General features: G+C 43.3%; 1 protein-coding gene across 2 annotated transcripts in view; it reads right to left on the minus strand.

Moving 5' to 3' along the window:
• LOC147431451 (WD repeat and SOF domain-containing protein 1) overlaps positions 1 to 16,482 on the minus strand; it is a 127,341-nt gene that overhangs the window by 48,344 nt on the left and 62,515 nt on the right. For both annotated transcript variants that reach the window (XM_086494046.1, XM_086494045.1), the window contains exons 4-7: positions 6,651 to 6,678; positions 6,464 to 6,562; positions 5,887 to 5,956; positions 5,738 to 5,772 (exon numbers count right to left, since the gene is read on the minus strand). In XM_086494046.1, the coding sequence (XP_086350172.1) occupies positions 5,738 to 5,772; positions 5,887 to 5,956; positions 6,464 to 6,562; positions 6,651 to 6,678 (232 nt within the window). The remainder of the gene's footprint in view (positions 1 to 5,737; positions 5,773 to 5,886; positions 5,957 to 6,463; positions 6,563 to 6,650; positions 6,679 to 16,482) is intronic.

The following is a 16,482-nucleotide window of genomic DNA, read 5'->3' on the forward strand; positions in this document are numbered from 1 at the left end:
TTTTCTAGAAGGCATTGTTTGAGAACATGGACACTATGCTAAAGTTCTCTTCTTCGTTTCATCCGCAAACTGATGGACAGTCAAAGAGGCAAATTCTATTGTCCTGGACCTGCTCAAATGTTATGTGTCAGAGCACAAGGCAAATTGGAAACACCATCTTCCATTGGTGGAATATGCTTACAATAACATTGTGCATACGTCAACAGGTAAGGCACCATTTGAGATAGTGGAAGGAGGGAAGAAAGTCCCACCCATTTTGCAGACTAAGGACAAGATATTTGAGGTAGACAAGTATGTGCAAGATATGGATGAAACATACAGGAAGATAAAGATTGCTCTTGAGAAGACTCCGGTTAAGCAAAAGGAAGCTGTTGATCGTCACTGTCGTGAACTTGTATTTTCACTTGGTGATTGAGTGCTTTTGCGCTTTGAAAAGGCCAAGTTAAGGAAAAGGAAAGGGAAGGAACGTTTGTTTCCTAAGCTCAGTATGCGATATTATGGTCCTTTTCAGATTTCAAAAAATATCAGCGATGTAGCTTATAGGTTGGAAAATACATAATGCTTTTCATGTCAGCCTTCTAAGACCCTTTGTTGGTAATGTGCCAGAGAATATGCTTGATGAGGAACAACCCGAAGTGGAAGAATTGGATGAGATCCTTCTACCAGAATGCTGGAAAATACATAATGCTTTTCATGTCAGCCTTCTAAGACCCTTTGTTGGTAATGTGCCAGAGAATATGCTTGATGAGGAACAACCCGAAGTGGAAGAATTGGATGAGATCCTTGTTCCTGAACAAATATTGGCACATAAGGAAAGAAAGGTTAGAGGAAAAGTTGCAAGACCCTATTGGTGAAATTCACGAACTATCCATCCTTGGATGCCAAATGGATGGAAGAGTCTGAATTGGTTGATTCACCTCCGTTATTGCAATTGTATCTTGAAGCCTTTCAGATGGAACCCACAATGACTTGAAGTAGCCTTTTTGGAGCAAGGCAAGAGCATGGTTCATGATGCTCAAGAGAGTAGTTAAGCAAGTGTATCTACTCTTTCCGTACAAAATTTAGCTAGAGAAGTTTGTGCTTGAGAGTACACTAGAAGAGTTCTACGCTTAATATATGTGTCGTAGCCAAGTTGCTGGGATTGTTTAATCGTTCAACGCTACATTTCCGGAAGCATCTATATCTTGGATTCCCATCATAGACTATGTGTGATATCAAGAGATACCGCATGTATTATTCGCATGCAAGCGAGGTCGCTTGCAGTATTTCAAAGGTGGGGTGTGTCACCAGGAGGTGTATTTTTCTTGTTGCCTTCCATAAATAAGTACTAGATAATTTTATTTATTTTTATTTTTACTTGTTTTCCTCGGAACCCTTGAAAAGGTGCAAGTGGACATTGTATGGCCAGTGTGAAACGGCTGCGGCCGAATAGGTGTCTCACATCGAGAGTCTGGGTCGGTCAGTTTGGGACTGGTCGGGCCAGTTAGCACTGAATTCTGATGAGTATGGAAGCTTGTGTGCGCCAAACGAAGTCTAGGCCACTCCGAAAGTCACTTATAACTTTATAAGTCAGTGGGAACTAGGGAATTAACTCAAAGGGGCAAACTGGACACTTCGCAGGAGGAGAGCAGCCTCCAAGACACCTCAGCAAGAGCAGGCGCTTATTTGAGGCTGAGGGCTGGATTTTTACACATAAGTGACCTATAGTGTGTGTGTGTGTTTGTGAGTAGTGGGTGCAAGTCTACAGCTTTAATGGAAAGCTTGCCTTTGTCTCTGTCTCATGTAGCGCGATGATTTGCTCTCGTGCATCTCTCTCTCCCCTTTGACACATATGGTAATGCCCCACTAGTTGGGCTACTCAGATGAACATGTACAATACTGGGGGTTTATGCGCTTTTGCCTAGGCAAGAGCGCTCTGAACAGGAACTGGAATCGCTATTTGCTAATCCCCCACAGATACGCACAGTTCCATCGCGAAAGATTGCGAGTTCGGAAAGTTTTCTCGTGTGAAAACTCATCCAATTCACAAGGGAACTGTCCCATTGTGTGCGGGAGCCCTTGGGACACGCGTAGGCGCGTTCACTCCGCTAAACACGATCCGAAACAGGGAATTACAGCCAGCTGTGTTTTTCTGCAGGTTTAGGGTTTCGCACCTAAACTGGAAGGGAACACCAGGGGAGCCTCGTGAGAGCGTTGGGATGCGTGTACAGGCTTTTGGGCACCTTGCAGTGAAAAACATGGAATTACAGCCCGCTGAATTTCTGTGACAGCTCACCAGAAAGCTTCCAAATAGCGAGGGAATCCGTCCTAGACAGGTGCTTTTGACCTACAAGGGTTTTTGCGCCGTTATGCTGCCGAAATCAGGTCGAAAACCTGCGCTTTCAGCCCTCGCCAGGTTTGGACAGCTTTGTGAAAGCTTGTGCTAAGTGGTCGGATCATCTACCTTAATTTGAATAAAGAAATACCGAAAGGGGCGCCAGTGTTTCGGGCCTACAGGGTGTTGGTCTCGTGTGCGCAGTGACATTCTAGTCGTTGGATGCAACTATGTTCTCTTCCCTTCTCAGTGCTGTGTAAAGTTAACAGGTAATTGAAATAGTACCGCCCTCTACGTTGTACAGGCCGGTTATAATGTCAAACCATTGTATAAAAGACAAAGCCTTCAAAGCATCTTTATAACCAAAAACTGTGTCAAATATCTTCCAGAAAGTCATACTAGTTGGCTTTATAAAAAAAATTCTTCTTTGCGTAAAAGCTACTGTCGTCAGAGTCCGATCTACATGAAGACGAGTCTTCAATAGAACTGTCAACCACGGGGCAAGATTTAGGCTTCTTTGCCTTTTTCTTGCCCTTTCTGAAGCTTTGCTTTTTGCTTCGCTTTTTGCCTTTTTTGTCTTCTTCGGTCGAATCAGAGGAGGTAGAAGAACTCTCAAAAGAAGAAGAAGAAGAACTGGATACTCCTTCAAATCGAACACGCTTCTTCTGCTTTCTTGCGGATTCAAATGTAGACTGAGGACCCAAATAACCCGGGAAGTCAACACCTTTCTTCTGTTTTTTGTCGTACTTTTTAGGTTTGTTCTGCGCGTCAAAAAGCTAAGTAATTTGTGCATCAACCACCTCTTCTAATTCTTGCTCTGTGTACATCCTGGGAGTAGGAGGTTTCTTGAGAGTCGGTTTGAGGGGTGGTTCAGTGGTCTGCCGCCACTGTGTGTGCACGTCATCGAAAGAAGTCTGGCTCATATATTTTGCAAATTTCGGGTCCTTCGCAAAATTAAGTATCATCTTTGTTGCATCGCCGATCAATCGTCGACGCTCCATCTCTTCGATGTCCGCCTGAGTAGGCCGAGGCGGGCCATACTCCTCACGTGAATCTTCGTTGTGATCTCTTCCCGCATCTCCAGATGCAGAGGAAGACAACTCATCTCTATCTGAAGCCATAAGTGCCGCGTAAAAAGGATCGGATTTCCCGTAGAAGAGAAATCGGTCGTGCTCTGATACCACTGTAACAAACTTGGGACATTTCAAGTCAAGATTCTACCACGACACAACAAGAAATCACTTCAAAACAGTTCACAGTTCACAATTGATTCGACACTGGCCCGGCGGACTTCTGTGCCTAGAGATGTTGGCCCCAAAGACTGGCGCCCCTTTCGGTATTTCTTTTTATATTAATCTGCAACTCAAAGTACAAGCAAGTAGTCGGGACTCACTCTCAGACTCTGCAGCCAGATGCTCTGAGAAGTGAGAGCCCAAAGACTTACTCTCAGACTCTGCAGCCACATGCTCTGAGAAGTGAGAGCCCAAAGACTCCTATAAAGGTTTTACAAGGGATGCTAAAAGCAGAGCCCCAAAAGCTTCAAAGTTTAAAAGCACTTTAAAAATAAACCTCTCTCTCTCTCTCTCTCTCTCTCTCTCTCTCTCTCTCTCTCTCTCTCTCTCTCTCTCTCTCTCTCTCTCTCTCTCTCTCTCTCTCTTCCTTAGTGGAAAATAACACAAATCTTAAAAAGCACCGCGTAGGATTTTTCAGCCAGTATTGCGAAGCCAGAAAAGCAGATTTTCCATACGCTGCCTGCCACGTCATTTGCCGCGATGCGCGCCGCATTTTCCGGGCTATTGTCCATACGGTGACTGCCACGTCAGCGTTGCAGCAAGCAAGCCAAGATTCCTTGGAAGAGGGTGTGTGTGTGTGTGTACTAAGCAGCCACATCACTAAGTTGTGACAACAGCTCTTCTGCCATCATTAACCAACCAGCACCTTCCGCAAATGATACTCTACTACCAGTAAAGATTATCGCTAGTCTACTTCTTGAAGGACACTAGCCGAGTACTCACTTCTTTTGTATTGGCATGTACTGCTGGTTTCTAGGCGCAATACCAGCCATGCTCTGAAACACTAATCCACCCCCGAAATCCCAAGGATGTACCGTGGGTGGTGGAAAAACCTGACACATAGCTTGGACATTAGTTCCCTTGCCATTTAAACCAACATTTGGACTCTGAAAGGTGGCTGTCTCAACTAGTAAAGCCTGTGGAACTGGCATCCTCACCACCTATTCATGGAACAAAGGAATTTGCCTTGGAGCCCCAACTGACTCCGCAACCTGCGAGTGCTGCTCTTTGCCCTGCTGGGACGCATAAAGGACCTGGGCTTGAACCTCAATGGGCTCTCTTGCATGAGAAAGTTGCCTTCTTTGCTGTGACACTGGTGGCGCTTGCAAAAATTCCATAAACCTAGGATTCTGCACCAACCAGAAACACATTCACAGCAGCAACCAATTGTGTCCTAAACGCATCCTCGTCTAATTGCCCAATCATAAACCCTTGAACTTGTGGAGCATTCACATCAACAAAAGGCACATAAAGTGGTGGCCGTGAACTCTCGCCAACCTCGAACACTGGAGGAGGAACAACATGTCTGTCGTGTAAAGAGGAACCCTCTTCCCTGGCATCATTTGTAGCTCACGAGCATAATCTCATTATCACTAGTACAATATGGTGACACTGGTCCATATCCCATGGGGCCAATATGATCAACTTCCAAGGCAGCTCAGACAAAACGCAAAGATGACAAAGCCTTTATTACTACCTGGTGGATTGGGAAGGCCACATGTATTGCTAGCAAAGTGTGTAGAAAATAAAGGACCACCTCCTATTGTATAATATAACCCTCTGAACTCATCATTGCATCGCCTCGTCAGAGATATGGCTGTGGGCCTTTGGGTGGTGATTAACTACTAGAGGATATTTTGCTTATAAAAAAAAACATCGTGCTACTATATCCAATCCCATGTATCATAAATTGAGCTCTTCTGGTTTCCAATTAAAAACTCAGCAGTTAACACTCTGCAAATAAAGCATAATAACCTAAGCATTTAATGTTGATGGGGGCCACAATGACCATAATTGTTGAGGTATCCATCAGGAGGATGCAGATCCCTCAAAGAAGATCCAAGATAGATGCTCTGCAATGGCCAGCCTAGCAACCCCAACAATAGCCGAGAAATCTGAAACTATTCTTTATTCCAGTCTGCAGTGAGGTCCTATTACCAAAGTCAACTGGGACTGTTCCCACCTTGGTGCTCCTAGCTACACTTAGCATACTAGGACATTCATGGTATGCCAGCACACAAAACTACCAAGTACTACTCTTGCAATGACAGGATATAAGAATGAAGATATTAAATTCACTAATGAGCAACAATATACTCAACAAAATAAGTATGAAACAAAGATCACAAACCTGAAAGCATTTTTACCAACGTAGCAAGCAATTGACTGGCAGAAAAAACAACGAAAGAAAACATTTGTAAGTAAAAGAATAAGATTCAAAACCAATTTTTCACATTCTTATGCCTGAGTAAGTAGAAACATATAGGACTTGCAGCTGACCTGTTGGGCGCTAGAACCATTTGCTTGGAAATTGCCAATCCCTTTATCAGGAATCTGCCATAATCTTACCCTGCAGAAGGAACATATAATAAGTCCATTATAAGAACCAGAACCTCTTCTGAATAAGGAAGCATGCCAAAAAAATACTGAAATATGAGGCACCACACAATGTGAACAGCTTCAAGGTTTGTCTCAAGTGCTAGACCAAGCATTCGTGTCATTGCCCAGAAACATGTGCCTAATACAGAGATACACCCTTGGTATACAGTATGTAAGCCCATCTGTGTCAATTTGCAATTATAATTTTTAGATGCAAATGCATATTTGCTTGGTTTCTATTCTTTTGATATGCTTGGGCCATGGTATTTGTCATTCAGAGCTAAAATAAGCAGCACATCACAAGACAACCAAACACATTATAGGTGTGCGCTCCATCAAAACCCAGTTCTATACTTCCAGCAATCGTCCCCTGTTTGATTGTAAACCTCCTTAACTTTCTGATCTCCTCTTATAGAATTGCAACCCCCCTCTATGCTATAGACAAAAGCATGTTCAATGCCGAAAGAGAGAGACTTACGTGCAGTCATCCCCACATGACAATAAGCGCTCACCATTACTTGATATGGTAAGGCCTCTAATAGCACCCTTGTGTCCAACCATTGCGCAGCTCATACGCCTACAAATACAATGGTGAAGATTGTTAGAACTTGGAATCCCATATAAACTCTGCTGGCTTACTAACAAAAAGCAAGGTCAAAAATCACCTGTAGGCAACATCCCAAAGTCTGATTTCTGCAAAAACATTGCATTGGTTGGTTAGAATGGCCTCTTCCATACATATGAATGTGTACCATTGAAAAATCGAAATGTATAGATATAGGACGCACACAAAGCAATAGTAAAGGTATACAAAAGCATTGATTGAAAGTAAAATCTCCTGTGCAAATAAGTAGATAACAATGTCATGTACTAGACATGTAGAAAGACAACTATAACAATGTCAGACTTTGTAAATAATTAATTTATTTACGAGAAAATAATTATCTAATTAGTTGTGTTCACATCATAATAGAACTAGCACTTCTAGGGCCTCACGTGCGCCCAAATTTGGGAGGGAGACGCTAGCAGAAAATACCATGAAGCCCTAGTGATTGGGAAATCGGGTCTTCAATGAAGGGGTAGATAGTAGCCTCAAATTTGAGGCTCAGAAAATTACGCACGTCAGTGCAAGCACAAGTATGAGATGAGGTCCTTAGGACACTAATCTTAAGGCTTGCATTATTTTTAAGGCCTTAGGGTAAGTCAATTAAAATATTTTAAATGGTTTGTGCCGGACCAAATGGCTGGACAAGTGCGAACAAGTAATGCCAGAGCAGTGCCGGTACGGCATTGTGCTGGGAAGCAGCTAACATTTCATTAGTTGCATCCATGTGTGCAGTTGTGAGTTAATTTGCACATTTCATTAATAGCTTAGGAATTTTTAAATGTGAAAGTTGAATGGTTTAAAAGTTATTGTGCCACTTGGCACACTTACCAATGCAAAGTGACTCTCTCACTCTCATTCTCATCCTCTCTCTTCTCCTAGCGTCCCCCTCTCTGGCTAGCTTGATAAGAGCACCCCCTTCCCCACTTCTCAGGTTGGCGGTGCTCCTACCCCCCCCTACTGTGAGTGTGCTCTACGCATTGGAGCCCTCCATGAGGGCTTGAGAGCAGCCCCTTGCAACATATGTGGTGGCCTCGTGCTCCCATTGTCTAGAACAAGGGTTCTCATAGCCATAGCCAGCTTTTGGTGAAGATTCGTCGCGAGAAGTTGCACCACGCACTCTCTCCGTAGAGTGTGGTGGCTGTAAATTCTCTATTTTCAACCCCTAATCATCTCTTTTAGGGTGAATTTCAGCCTAAAAGAGAATTTACAGCCACCGGCGTACACAAAGTTTGCTATGACTCCATTGCGAAAAATATCTTTTTCAAGTTATGTGCAGAAAATTACAGCAAGCATATGTGCGTGCATTTTGCGTGTTTCTCCCTTGTTTTTATTGCAGGAATGATTGTGCATAAAGGGACACAGCTAGCGAAAGGTAGACTCATTTTCGACAGCTTCCGTTGATTTTTGTGGAAGATAAGACTCTCGCTCCCGAGAGCTTCCCAAAATCTCACAGTAGAGGGAAACTCCTCTCAATACTCAGAGAGTAGTTTTCTCACACTCTCAGTCAGAAGCAGAAAAGAACAAATAGAGAACAGGCTTTTGCCCCGTTCCTGTGCTTGTAAAGATGCTCCCTTAGTAATAAAGATAATCTATTTATGGGGGCGGACCAGCCCATCTTCTGGTCCCCAATGAAGTGTCAAGCTTTCTCTCTCTCTCTCCCCCATTCTCTTGAGTATTTGAAGTACAATTAAAAGTCAATTTACGCTTCCGTATTTTTTTGTGACAGTGGTATCAGAGCAAGGTCATCTCTCTCTTTTTTTCGGGATTGACGAATCTTGGCAAACTGCAGAAATGGAAGGACGTGAGATACAGTTCTCTATCCTTCAACAACAGGTGGCAGAGTTGCAAAAAGCTCTCTCCCATCCAGAAGTCCAGAAGATTCTCCATACCCTTGAGAAAGGGAAGGAGAAAGTGCCGACGGGGTCGAGAGAAATCCCGCAGAACACAAAGACGCAAGAACCAAAGAAAGATCCTTTAATTGGAACCTCCCGCACGCACGAGAGCGAGAGGAAACCTCCAGAATGTCATGTGCGGTTTAATCCAAAGGTTCAAGAGCAAGATCCTCTTGATTCTCCTCAATTTTCTTTCATGAAGAATCTGGATGACACAATGACATGTTTCTTGACGATCCGTCGCAGCAGAAAGTGCATTCAAGGAAAAGGACTCATGTCCACAAGGAGTCTAAGCATAGAAAGAAGAAGCACCATAAGAGGAAGCACCACAAGCAGAAAACATTCAAGTCACGTGACAAAGATGTAAAATTTGACACCTACAATGGACAACGTGATAATGACAAAGCTTTGGCTTTCATCCGCCAATTTGAAGTTGCATTTGCAGAAGGGAACTTTAAAGAAAGGTCCACGCTTCGCCATGTCAGTATGTACTTGAAAGGCACCGCCAGCAGTTGGTGGTTAACTGTAATTCTAGAAAAACACAAACCCCAAGATTGGACTGCTTTCAAGGAGTTGTTCTATGGACAATTCCTTCCTCCAGACTATGAGGAAGAAGTAAAGAGAACGAAAATATTCCATGCTATGTGAATAGGTTTTGGGACGTTCTCTTGAAAGTCATCCCATTCAAAAAGATTGAAGATTCGGAGAAGATGTGAAAGTTTGAAGCAGGATTGCATGAAGCCTTGCGAAAGGCTATGAAGCTTTATCCTCGAGGTAACTTGCAGATACTTATGGAATACATGATAAGGGTACTCCTAGGAAGATGGAGCAAAGCACCTATCATGCCAAGCAAAAGGCTCTCCATGAACAGCCTACCTCTACTTCTTCTTCTCAAAAGAAGAAAAGAACCACCTCCGATGCAGAAGCAAAGCCAAATCAGCCCAAAAAGGGAGATATCTCTCTCCTGCTGAATTGAGAACCTACATCAGCGAAGGAAGATGCTTCAAGTGTGGACAAATTGGACATATGAAGGGTAATTGCCCTACCAAAACCCCGCAACCACCTTCTTCCAATGCACTCCCAGATCTACAAGGGAATACAACCAAGGATCGAAAAGAAAGAGCTCTTCTCAAAGCATGCGGTAGCATCAACAACCAACGGGCTCTTATTCTGTTTGATCCTGGCAGTACAGACAATTTCATCTCTACAAAGCTAGCTGATGACCTGAATATACAGCCCAACCGTTTTGGAGTTTCTACTCAAGCACAATCTGGACTTTCAAAGGGCAGAACTCCAAATCTACTCCAATCATCATAGGGAAACTAAATTAAAAGGTCGACAACTACAAAGATCAAGAGTCTTTCTTACCAAAACACATACAAGCTAACGTGGCAGCAATACGGACCCCCGAAAATTCTGCTGATATGCTGACGTGGCAGTTCCGTACGGACAAGCCCACGTTTGGCGCTGACAGCTGCACGGAATTCCGCAAATCGTGCTAGTGCTTTTTTGGGTAGATTTTTGGAATCAGTTGCTTTTGGAACAAATTGCTTTAAGGGACTAGTTACTTTCGAGTTTAATTGCTTTTGGGGGGCACTGCTTTTGGCATCCCTTGTAAGAATAAAAGAGCCCTCAGAGCCTCACTCTTCAAAGCATCTCGACATAGAGTCTGAGAGCAGACGACCCTGCGAGAGTTGTACTTTGCTCAAAGATTAATATAAAAGAAATACCGAAAGGGGCGCCAATCTTTGGGGCCAATCTCTCTGGACACATAACTACGCCGGTCGTGTCGACCAAATTGAACGGTGATTTTGAAGTTGTGAAGTATTTTAAGTGATTCTCTCGTGTCGCGACAGAATCTAAACTTGGGATGCCCAAGTTTGTTACACTGGTATCCGAGCGTCAGGCGTGTGCTTTTCTCAAAGCATACCAGTCCTATCAAAGAGCAGACATGGGCACTTGGGCACTTTGTACATTTATATTGAAGAATCTTCGTGCTCCGACCCCAGATTACACATGGGTTCTCGTGAAGAAATCTGATGGAGATAACACCTCTTCGTGGGAAGGCAAACAAAAGTTGAAGATCCGGCACGGGAACTGAAGCAAACAATGAAGATTTGGGCAATTTTTTTCGGACGAGTTTGCCAGAACTGAGTACAAACATCAACTGCAGATTGGCATATGTGTGAAAAGATTGATGAAGTACTCCAGAGACCCGAGATTTGCAAAACACCTGAAGAATTACCCGATTGATAAGATTTACTCCAGATGGCATGAGGCCATTGATTCCCCTCTCAAGACGAGACGAAAGCTGAAAGGACAGACGAGTGCAGAAAAAAAGCGGAAGCTTTATCCCTATTGCCTCCTCTCTGCTGCACTACACCTCCTGCTTCTTGCCCCAATCCTGCACTACATCGCGACACGCACCTACCAGTACCCTCTGCTTCGCGCTTTCAATTGGTATCAGAGCCCTACGGTTTCAAAACAACCCTGCACAGTCTGCTGAACAACGAGTTAAAATTGCTCTCTCGCGATCAATTTCGCTTCCATCGCGAAGCCCCTTGCTTTTGGAGTCGAACACGTGACCAAAACAATCCAAAACAGGCTGTTTTCAGGTCAAAACAGGTGATTTACAAGTTATTACAGGTCAAAACAACAATTTGCAGGTGTACCAAAGTTGTGGGATCACATGTATTGATGTTTGTCGCGACAAATTGAGTGAAAATCTGAGTACATGTGCTTGAAATTGCACTTTTCAGCTGAAATTTCAGATTTGGACAGTTTCATGTAAAGAAATTGTGGTCTATCGTATGCAAAGTCTTGTGGTTGCTACTATTTGCTGAAATTTTCAGCCTATTGCATCTCTCTGGTATACACACTTGTGGTGAATTTAAAATGGCTTCTTCCTCTTCCACATCTGACCAAACAGTTCAATGGTCAAGGCTTCGATCTTTGGCAAGAACGCATGCAAGGTATCCTTTTCTTTTTGGATTGTGAAGATGCATTGGAAGAGAATAAGCCGCAAGGTTTGTCTGACGCAGAGTGGGCCAGGTTAAATAAGAAGGCTATGGCCTACATCAAAATGGCTATCAATGATGACATTTTGACGGACATCAAGCATTTGGACTCTGCTTATGCAATATGACAAAAGCTAAAGTTCAATTATGAAAACACCACGCCTCTGAACCAGGTGCATTTGATACGAAAGTTGGTGAATATGCAGCTTGATGACTCGAAATCAGCTTTTGAGCATTTGAGTGCTTTTACAGGGGTGTTGAGTTAATTGCAGGACAGTGGACTTCAGCAATTCGATGATAAGCTGATAGCTATTTTCTTGCTTATGACACTGCCAAATACTTGGGAAACTATGGTTGTCTCCTTGAGCAACAGTCCCACCCTCACGTATGACGATGTGAGAGGGTCTATTCTCAATGAAGAGATTGGACGCAAGTCTAGTGGGGAAGGTGGCAGTTTTGCCTACAATGCAAGAGGTAGAAATCAAAAGCGTGATGCGGGCAGCAAGACTCAAAATAGAAGTAAGAGCAAGACAAAAGATAAGGATGTCACTTGTTATCAATGTGGTAGAAAGGGACACAAAAACCCGATTGCAAGTATTTCAAGAAAAGAGCAGGAAAGGAAGAAGGAAACGCAAGATAAGGAGAAGAAAGATGAGAAGAAAGGGGGAAAATCAGAAGGTGATTCCTCCAGGTATGCTGAGAGTGCAAATGTATCCTCTAGTGTGGTCATTGAGGAGTTGTCAAACGTTGAGGAAATTTTGGTTGCGGCTTCATGCCCCTCAGATTTGGTGATAGCTAATGCAGAAGACATACTTATCTCGAGGAAAGATGTCATTGATGCATTGCTTAGTGCTAATGATGGCCTATCCCCGTCTTGGATAGTGGATTCTGGTGCTTCATTCCATGTGACTCCATCTTTGGAGTGTTTTGCTACATATGCTGCACACAATCATGGCAAGGTGTACATCGGTGATAATTTTGCTTGCAATATTGAGAGAATGGGTACTATGCGTTTGGCTCGAAACAATGATCAAGAGCTTGTGTTGAATGATGTCAGGTTTGTACCAGGCATTAAGAAAAGTCTGCTATCTGTTGGCCAATTGGATGCACATGGTTATACGACCATTTTTGCTGGGGGTTCATGGAAGTTGCTTAAGGGCTCTATGCTTGTTGCAAAAGGATCTAAAAGAGGTACTTTGTACTATCTTCGATGCAAAGCTTTGCCTGGCAAGTTTCTTGCTGTTGCTGAAGTTGCTTCACACACGGAATTGTGGCATAAGAGACTTGGCCATATGAGCCAAAAGGGTATTGATGTGCTTTCCTCTCTAAAGAGGGTTCATGTAAAAGGCAAAAACTTGGATTTTTGTAACAATTGTCTTTATGGAAAGCAAAAGAAATCTTCTTATTACTCAGGTGTCTCTTGCAAAGCTAATCCTCTTGATCTTATTCACTCCGATGTATGCACTATGCCTGTTAAGTCTTTTGGTGGTGCATTGTATTTTGTTACATTTATTGATGATTGTACTAGGAAAGGATGGGTGCATTTTTTGAAAAGTAAGAGTGAGACTTTTAATGCTTTTAAGAAGTTTCATGCTTTTGTCACTACGCAAAAGAGTACTAAGCTTAAATATCTCATATCTGATAATGGAGGAGAGTATGTACCTACTGAATTTCAGCGTTTTTGTGATGAAAATGGGATTAAAAGGGAGTTGACAGCTGTAACAGACTTGGACACTCCAAGTAATCGTGAAAGCACCTAATAACCACTTCAAAACAATTCACTGATCACAATAGATTTGCACTAGCCCGGCGGAGTTCCATGCCTAGAGATATTGGCTCCAAAGACTGGCGCCCCTTTCAGTATTTCCTTATGTATTAAATCAATGTCAAAGTACAAAGAGCGGTTAGGGTTTCACTCTCAGACTTTGCGTCCAGATGCTCTAAGAAGTGAGCCCTAAACATTGAATATATAGATTACAAGGGATGGCCAAAAGCAGAGTCCCAAAAGCTTAAAATCAAAAGCAGTTTCTCTCTCTCTCTCTCAATGAGAGCAAAAATAAAGCAAGTTCTCTCTTTCTCTCAAAGCGTAGCCAAAAAAAAAGCAATAATAGCATCGCTGGCTGCTTTTTTCCCCACCTCTGCAATTTCGGAAAACTGCTGCCATGTGGCATGGCCGCCTGATTTTAGGGTTTCCAGCCATTTTAGGTTTTCAGCCAGCAGTTAGGGTTTCCAAAAATTAGGGTTTGCAGGATTTTTAGGGTTTCTGGCAGAAATTAGGGTTTCTGCAGTCGGTAACCACGTCCTCAATTTGTGACATACCCCCCTCTTGAAAGCATTGTAATCGACCGCAATTACGCCTACAAAACCGACAAAAGCCATAAACCGTCTTAGCAGACACTGACTGTTAGTACCTACGTACTACGAACACACATCTAGCACATGTACCAAATCGATAGTCACATCACACGAGATCACAGGACATCACATGACATTCAACATTCATTCGGATCTTAGACCATGATTTATCGGCAATGTAGCTAGCAATCGCATCTAGGTCCAATCGGGACCCCATCGATGTCCGATTGACTAACCCCTATTACAATCATGTCTATTCGAGATCAATCAGACCAAAATGCTGCAATCATTTTGTCTATTAGTTCCTGCACTTAAGACAAGTCAAGAACAAATCACTATCATAATCAGGAATTCCATTTCATTAAAGTCATACAGCAGAATACTGTTAGCTTTCAGTATCCCTAAAGCTCAAAGAGACATCAGTGACTCTAGTATCTAAATCAAGGCATCTGTTGACAAAGGAGCGGAGTGACTCCCCTCTTGTGCATCCCATTGCACCAGATGTCCGACCAAGCTGAATTCTGGGTTTCGTTTGGAATAGACTATGCTAAACCAAAAGCATCGAGGTAAAGTTTCACAATCTGAGGAGTATCTGCTAGGTCCTCCTCCTCCATCCACTTCGCATCCAATGCAGGATAGTTCTTGAACTTAACCAAGAACCGCCTTCGGACTTTACCTTTAGTCTTCATATCCTTATGTGCAAAAATCTGTTCAGGAACAAGGATCTCCTCATTTTCTTCCACTTCGAGTTGCTCATTAGGCTCCCCATCATCAAGCACATCACCCTTAAAAGGTTTCAAGAGACTCACATGGAATACATTGTGAATCCTCCAAGTATCTTGCAGTTTCAATCGGAAGGAGACAGCATTTATCTTTTCAATGATCTGGAAAGGTCCATAGTATCGCATACTGAGCTTTGGAAAAAGCCTCTACTTTTTTTTTTCCTTTCTTAGGCGTGTCTTCTCAAAACGTAAGAGCACCCAATCATCCTCCTTCAATTTCAAATCGCCACGATGGCGATCCGTTGCCTTCTTCTGTCGTTCTTGAGACTTCTGCAAAGTCTCGCGAACCTTGGCAAAAGCCGTATCCAAATCTCGCGTATATTCATTCGCTTCAAAGATCTTATCTTTCGTGCTTAGGAAGGGTGGAACCTTCGCAGCACCTTCAACAATCTCAAATGGAGCCTTCCCCGTCGATATATTGTGTTATCGTAGGCAAATTCCACCAAAGGTAAGTACCTTTCCCATTGAGTCTTCTGATCAGAGATATAAGACTTCAATAAATCTAAAACCACTGAATTTGCAATCTCAAATTGCCCATCAGTCTACGGGTGGAACAATGACGAGAACTGCAACCGCGTGCCAATGTTCTCCCAAATTGCCTTCCAAAACAAACTCGTAAATCTGAGGTCTCTGTCGGAGACATCGTCTCAAGCATGCCATGTCATCTGAAGATCTGGGCCACAAACAATCTCGCTAAGTGATCCGGCTTGACTGTTTTCTCACTGGAATGAAATGAGCCTGTTTGCTAAATCTGTCAATAACAGTTCAGATACCATCGTGATCACTTTGTGTTCTCGGGAAATCAAAAATGAAATCCATTGCAATACTTTCCCAAGGGCAGGTGGGTATGGGCAAAGGCTATGACAATCCCTGTGCTTTATGCCTGTCAAACTTGACCTTCTGGCATACTAAGCAACTGCGCACAAACTCTTCCACATCCTTTTTGAGTCTCGGCCAAAAGAAGTATCTCTCTACCCCCTTCATGGTGGTAGCAATGCCGCGGTGACCCATAAAAGGTGGACAATGCCATTCAGTCATAACCTTTTCCCTCAACGGCTGTGTAATGCACAACATAGTCTTTCTCATCAAGTAGCCTTCCCGAAGGGAGTATCCAGCTATTGTCTCCCCATCCCGTATCCGTGTGAAAATATCTGCAAAATCTGTGTCTGTGGCATACTGATCGACCATATCCTCGAAGCTCCTATGATGTATCGCGGAAATAGCCAGAACCAACGGCTTCTGAGACAAAGCATCTACCACCACATTCTTTTGTCCCTGCACATGGACAATCTGGAAGTGAAACTGTGACAAGATGTTCGCCCACCAGATCTGCTTTTCCGAAAGCTGCTTTTGTGACAAGAAGTAGCGCAAACTCTGATGGTCTGTAAAGACAGTAAAATCCGCTCCGAGTAGGTAATGCCACCACTGAGTAAGAGCATGGATAACCGCCAACAGCTCTTTCTCATAGATCTGTGATGTCATCTCCGGCGTAAAGAACAATCGGCTCTCGTAAGCAATGACATGGCCTTCTTGCATCAAGACCGCACCCAGACTACGACCACAAGCATCACAATATACTTCGAATAACTTCTGCAAGTCTGGCAAAGTCAAAATTGGTCCCGTAGTCAATTTCTCTTTCAATGTCCGAAAGGCAGTCACCTCAGTGGATCCCCACGAGAAAGGGACTCCTTTCTGTGTCAAGACATGCAAAGGGAAAGCAACCTCAGCAAACTTTCATATGAACCGCTTGTAGTACGAACACAGTCCCAAGAAGCTTCTCATTTCATGGATATTCTTCAAATCGGGCCAATCACATATAGTCTCTATCTTGGCCGGGTCCATTT

Source organism: Adiantum capillus-veneris, chromosome 21 (assembly GCF_014529385.1).
Source record: "Adiantum capillus-veneris isolate H3 chromosome 21, ASM1452938v2, whole genome shotgun sequence".
In the NCBI taxonomy this organism is placed as follows: Eukaryota; Viridiplantae; Streptophyta; class Polypodiopsida; order Polypodiales; family Pteridaceae; genus Adiantum; species Adiantum capillus-veneris.